This window comes from Camelina sativa, chromosome 6, assembly GCF_000633955.1.
Source record: "Camelina sativa cultivar DH55 chromosome 6, Cs, whole genome shotgun sequence".
NCBI classification, from domain to species: Eukaryota; Viridiplantae; Streptophyta; class Magnoliopsida; order Brassicales; family Brassicaceae; genus Camelina; species Camelina sativa.
This window is the reverse complement of record NC_025690.1, coordinates 16153021-16158023: the sequence shown is the minus strand read 5'-3', so window position 1 is coordinate 16158023 and position 5003 is coordinate 16153021. Positions and strand designations below refer to the sequence as shown.

Below are 5003 nucleotides of genomic sequence, written 5' to 3'. Positions count from 1 at the left end.
AGATAATCAACATCCTTGCGGACCACATCATAAGATGTTATAATGACATTGTGGTTGTTGAACTGTTCACGGAGAGAAACGCGGTCTTGAGCAGAGCCAACATACTGCAACACGCTCAGCAGGGAAAGGTCGATATACTTCTCAATTTCAAATTCCCAATGGCCAACTAATGTTGATGGGCAAACAATTATAGATGGAAAAACATCTGGTTCATCTGTTGAACCGCGACGCTCTGCTGCATCAGATGCCACAATTGCAGATGCTTGAAGCGTCTTACCAAGCCCCATATCATCACAGAGAATTCCATGGAGCTTAAAACGTTTCAGAAATCCTAACCAATTGATTCCTTCTTGTTGATACCTGAAAACAGAAAACTGATAAATATTCCAGGATGATATGATAGCAATACAGTTCCCTCTCAATTCAAATCAGCAATATAGAGCATTGATTTACATGATGGAATACGTCTAATCCTATCCCCCAAGAACCGGGGGAAAACGAATTTCGCGAATTCTACCCTGCTCACGCTAACGATACGTTCAATGTCCTACTATTCCTCACAAACCAAACCCTCAATATTGTTTAGATGCAACTGGGAATACCCAGGAAAAAAAAAAATAAATAAATAAAATAAAAAATAAACAGAAAAAAATGCCAGTGAAACGACCAAATCAGAAAACAACACATAAACCTTGAATGACTAAGACATTCAGAACAGAGAACAAACTTTCATTTAATCGNGCCATCAGCGGCAAGATTATTGGATTAAGTCTAGCAGGAAATTCTGACATCCAAACAACTGCAGCAGCAATCAGGGAGGTGACAGTAATATGTAGATTACTCTGCATAAACATAAACCAGAAATAGGATAAATAAGGTTCAATCTTGAGAAACTGAAACGAGTAATTTACATGACTTATGACAATCTAGCAGAACAAGATTTGAAATAGCACATGAATCATATGAAAAGAGATCCCAATGTACCTGGACACACTTTAAATAACCAGCAGTATTTAATAGCTGTTGCCTAGATGACTCCACAACTTCAAAAACTTGCTTTTCGAAGGATTCATTTCCAGCACTTTCTTTGTTCCACAAAGCTAGTGCTGATGCAAACTCAATTGTCTCATCAGCACTCACGCTCTCCACATCNACGGCTCTGCATATTCAATATTAAGCTTTGTTTTTTGGCCTATCCCTTGGAACTGTTCAAATAATGCAAGTATAGCACTTCACTTGGTATACCTGGATGTTGTTTATCAGGACCTGTGGATCTGAAATAGATTCTATTTTGAGGTCAATATTCTGTTTATCTGCAGGAATTCCAGGAACAAGAACCTCAGTGAGGCACTCCCACAATTTTGGGAGTTTTTCAAACAAGGAACCACCAAATTTCAAGCTTAAATGCTTCAACGCAAGTTCAGATCCTCTCCTTGTGATAAAACCCTCAACTTTAGACCTATCTTCGCTAACAGCCAACACGACTTTTGCCTTTTGTTTTCCTGCGTTGCTCCGCGAGGACAGAAAATCCATATCATCAACAATATCCATAGAGCTAATAATGCTAGCTTGAGGTGTTTCGCAAGGATCCATGCACGTCAAGCTACATATATTCTTGAGTAACTTGTCATTGGGGCTTGGCTTCCGATCTACGCAGTAAGCAATGAGCTCTGCAAGAGCCTCTGCAGCTATTTGCTGTAGTATTTGTTCCTTGAAAAAGAACAGAATCAGTCAGTATTCAGTTCAGCGAACATGAACAAACATTTAGATTTTAGTTGCTACCTGCTCTCTTTTTATTGAAGCCATCAGCGGCAAGATTATTGGATTAAGTCTAGCAGGAAATTCTGACATCCAAACAACTGCAGCAGCGATCAGGGAGGTGACAGTAATATGTAGATTACTCTGCATAAACATAAACCAGAAATAGGATAAATAAGGTTCAATCTTGAGAAATTGAAACGAGTAATTTACATGACTTATGACAATCTAGCAGAACAAGATTTGAAATAGCACATGAATCATATAAAAAGAGATGCCAATGTACCTGGACACACTTTAAATAACCAGCAGTATTTAATAGCTGTTGCCTAGATGACTCCACAACTTCAAAAACTTGTTTTTCGAAGGATTCATTTCCAGCACTTTCTTTGTTCCACAAAGCTAGTGCTGATGCAAACTCAATTGTCTCATCTGCACTCACGCTCTCCACATTGAGTTTATTCGTTGATAATAACTTATCAAAACAATGGCAGGTTTCAACTGTATGTAACAACTGAGAAGCTTCATTCCTCATTTTAGTGTATGTTCTTGAGAGCTCAGCATAAGGAAGAAGTTTGTCTTTAGTGGGGAAAGCAGGATCTGAGCAAGCTAACAAATCTAGGAGCCATTTTTTAAGAGGACTAGGAAACTCAGGCAAACTTCCACTTCCATCAGAAGGGACCTTGCATTTAGTTTCTCTGAACCAAGAGATAAGCACAATGGACGCAACCTGCAAAGCCAACGGTTTAGTTCAAAACATGCAATACATGTCTAGTGATAGAGAGATAACGAGATACAGACATAGAGATGCATACCTGGCGCTGAACACCAGACAAAGAAGTAAGAGTACTACTCAGTGGATCTACCACAAACTGCACTGAACCCTCTCTCAATCGGGATGCAAAGATACCTAATGCAGATGCTGTAACTACCCGGGTGCGGGTCACTGACATCTCCATATCTGAGCCGACGATAATTTTCGTGGACTTGGCAGAAGCATCTTCATGTTTTTCAAGGGAAGGAGAGCTTCTTGCATAATCAAAACCCAGAATGCTGGAAGCTTCATTCTCAAGTTTAACAGCTTTCATCTTAGCAGCAGCTTTGAAATGACTCTTACGAGGGAGAGCTACTGGCCAAAACATTTTTGTAGCATCCAATGTGGAGCCATAAGGAGTAGCTGCAAGTTCTATCCACGAAGCCATGTATGATATTGCAGCATCTTCTAAATCATCCACTGGGCACTGAATAAGAAGAAAAATGAGAGATAATCTAGGTCCATATACGAAAAAATTAGGCTGGCCTTAACATTTAAACGTCGAAACAACGAAAATATAATAACGATAACACGTTTTCAGGTAGAGATACTACACAACTCAAATTCCTAGGCAACCAGCAACATGATTCTCACAACATCTAACATGTACCTTCCTGCCATTAAAGAGCATTGTCTCTGGGTAAACTTTTGAATGTAAAAGGCATCAGCTACTAATATAAGAAAAGGGTTCAGATGCAAACACATTCTAATCATTGTGGAACTTAATACCAAAATCTTACATATCAAGAAGATATGCCACATGTAACCACGCAAATTAGAAACCTACTCTATAGTTTTTATTTCAATGCAAACTAAGAACGAAGATCATTTAATTCTACGGGTGAAGAAGAAGGGCAAAAAAAAAGCATGGAAAAAATTTACGAGTGTTTAAAAGAAAAGCAACATTTCATTACTAAGTACCTGAACCAATAGTCTCCACACTCTCTCCGAACACTCCAGAATCTCCTCAGTTGATTCAAGCAAAAGATTTTGAAAGACGATCCTCAGGGTGTCCCCTAAAACAGAAGCTGGCCAAAAAGAACTTTTAGACTGCTCAGAAATGTTCTTTCTGCATCCAGCTTCAAGAAGTCGTTCCTGCCAGGGGGAAATTGAGGAAACCACGCTATAAGCATATGGAAGGGACATAAAATAAAGTGTATTTCGAAGTAAACAAAAGGGATTTGCATCTCAATTTGATAGGCCAGAGAAACTCAAGGCGTAAGATACATGTAAATCATGCAAGTGGCTACAAACATAGACAGCAAGCGCTAAGAGAGATTTTATCCTAAATAAACAATAAAAACCTACCAGAGTTCGAATAGCGGAAAATCGAACCGATGTGATGTCGTGCCTTGTAAATGGCCACAACCTAGGGGCTAAAGCTGATAATGCGTAAGGGCTTTCCTTGACATCTCTTCTTTCTCCAAAACTCTCGACATGACCCATTCCATTGAGGTCAATATTTTGTTCCTCCCCTACTGATAATTCCTTGTGCATCACCAGGATCATGTCATCTTGGGAATAGATTTCTGCCAGGAGGTTCATAACACTGCATGAAAATTTTACTGATTCAAAATTGATCTCGTTCAGAAGACTCCAAATACCCAGAAAAAAAAAGGATTTTGGATCGTGAAAAGGCTAGAATGTAATTTTACACTTGCTTACCTGCTGGTTGATGGACTTAAGTCATCCAATTCAAGCAAAATATCCCACAGTAGCATGACGATGGAAAGTAATGTCTGTCCTCTCAAAGAGACAATAGCAGCTGCTGCCGGTATAAGAGCATCAGCGGCAACTGCTCGCACATCATCGTCAGAATCCTCTAACCCTGCTTTACACGCAGGAAGAATACAGCCAAGCAAATCTTGGAGCATTTCCTGCAAATGGAAAAATCAGGGGAAAATGAGAAAGAAAAGCTAACACTGTCTCTACAAACCAAGAACAAGTCAAGTCAACTACACAGAGCCTCAGAAAATTTAAAACTACTACATATCATGATAGATAGAAAAAAAAAAAATTCTCCAGACACGAAAAAACGTTAAAACAAGACTGTAAAAAAGTCATTTTCCAGTTTTCCAAAAAAATGTGTAATTAGCAACCACGTGCTGAAATTTTACCTGTCTCACAGCAACCAAGTACTTGATGCCCAAAAGACTTCCATGACGAATTTCCCATTCAGGCCGGCGCTGAAAAAATATATATGCTAAAGATTACTAAACAGTTTTATAGCTTATAAAGACCGCAACAAGTTTCTTAGTTTGAGTAGGTTAAAAAAGAAATGATAAATATTACCTGCATCTGAAGCAAAATATTTAATGTCTCATAAATCAACGAGGGACTCATGTATTTAAAAGTAGCACCAAGTGCTTGGGCACAAGCTTCCCGCACAGGAGCAACTACCTGATCAGAAATGTAATCCCCAAATCTGCAG

At 39.0% G+C, this 5003-nt stretch overlaps 1 protein-coding gene across 1 annotated transcript in view; it reads right to left on the bottom strand.

Moving 5' to 3' along the window:
• Positions 1-5003, bottom strand: part of LOC104699119 (TATA-binding protein-associated factor BTAF1-like) — a 17368-nt gene that overhangs the window by 4426 nt on the left and 7939 nt on the right. Inside the window, exons 12-23 of the mRNA XM_019246372.1 lie at positions 4865-4915; positions 4690-4758; positions 4238-4449; positions 3881-4121; positions 3494-3667; positions 2574-2999; positions 2045-2488; positions 1783-1902; positions 1232-1710; positions 985-1159; positions 790-842; positions 71-360 (exon numbers count right to left, since the gene is read on the bottom strand). Of these exons, the coding sequence (XP_019101917.1) occupies positions 71-360; positions 790-842; positions 985-1159; positions 1232-1710; positions 1783-1902; positions 2045-2488; positions 2574-2999; positions 3494-3667; positions 3881-4121; positions 4238-4449; positions 4690-4758; positions 4865-4915 (2734 nt within the window). The remainder of the gene's footprint in view (positions 1-70; positions 361-789; positions 843-984; positions 1160-1231; positions 1711-1782; positions 1903-2044; positions 2489-2573; positions 3000-3493; positions 3668-3880; positions 4122-4237; positions 4450-4689; positions 4759-4864; positions 4916-5003) is intronic.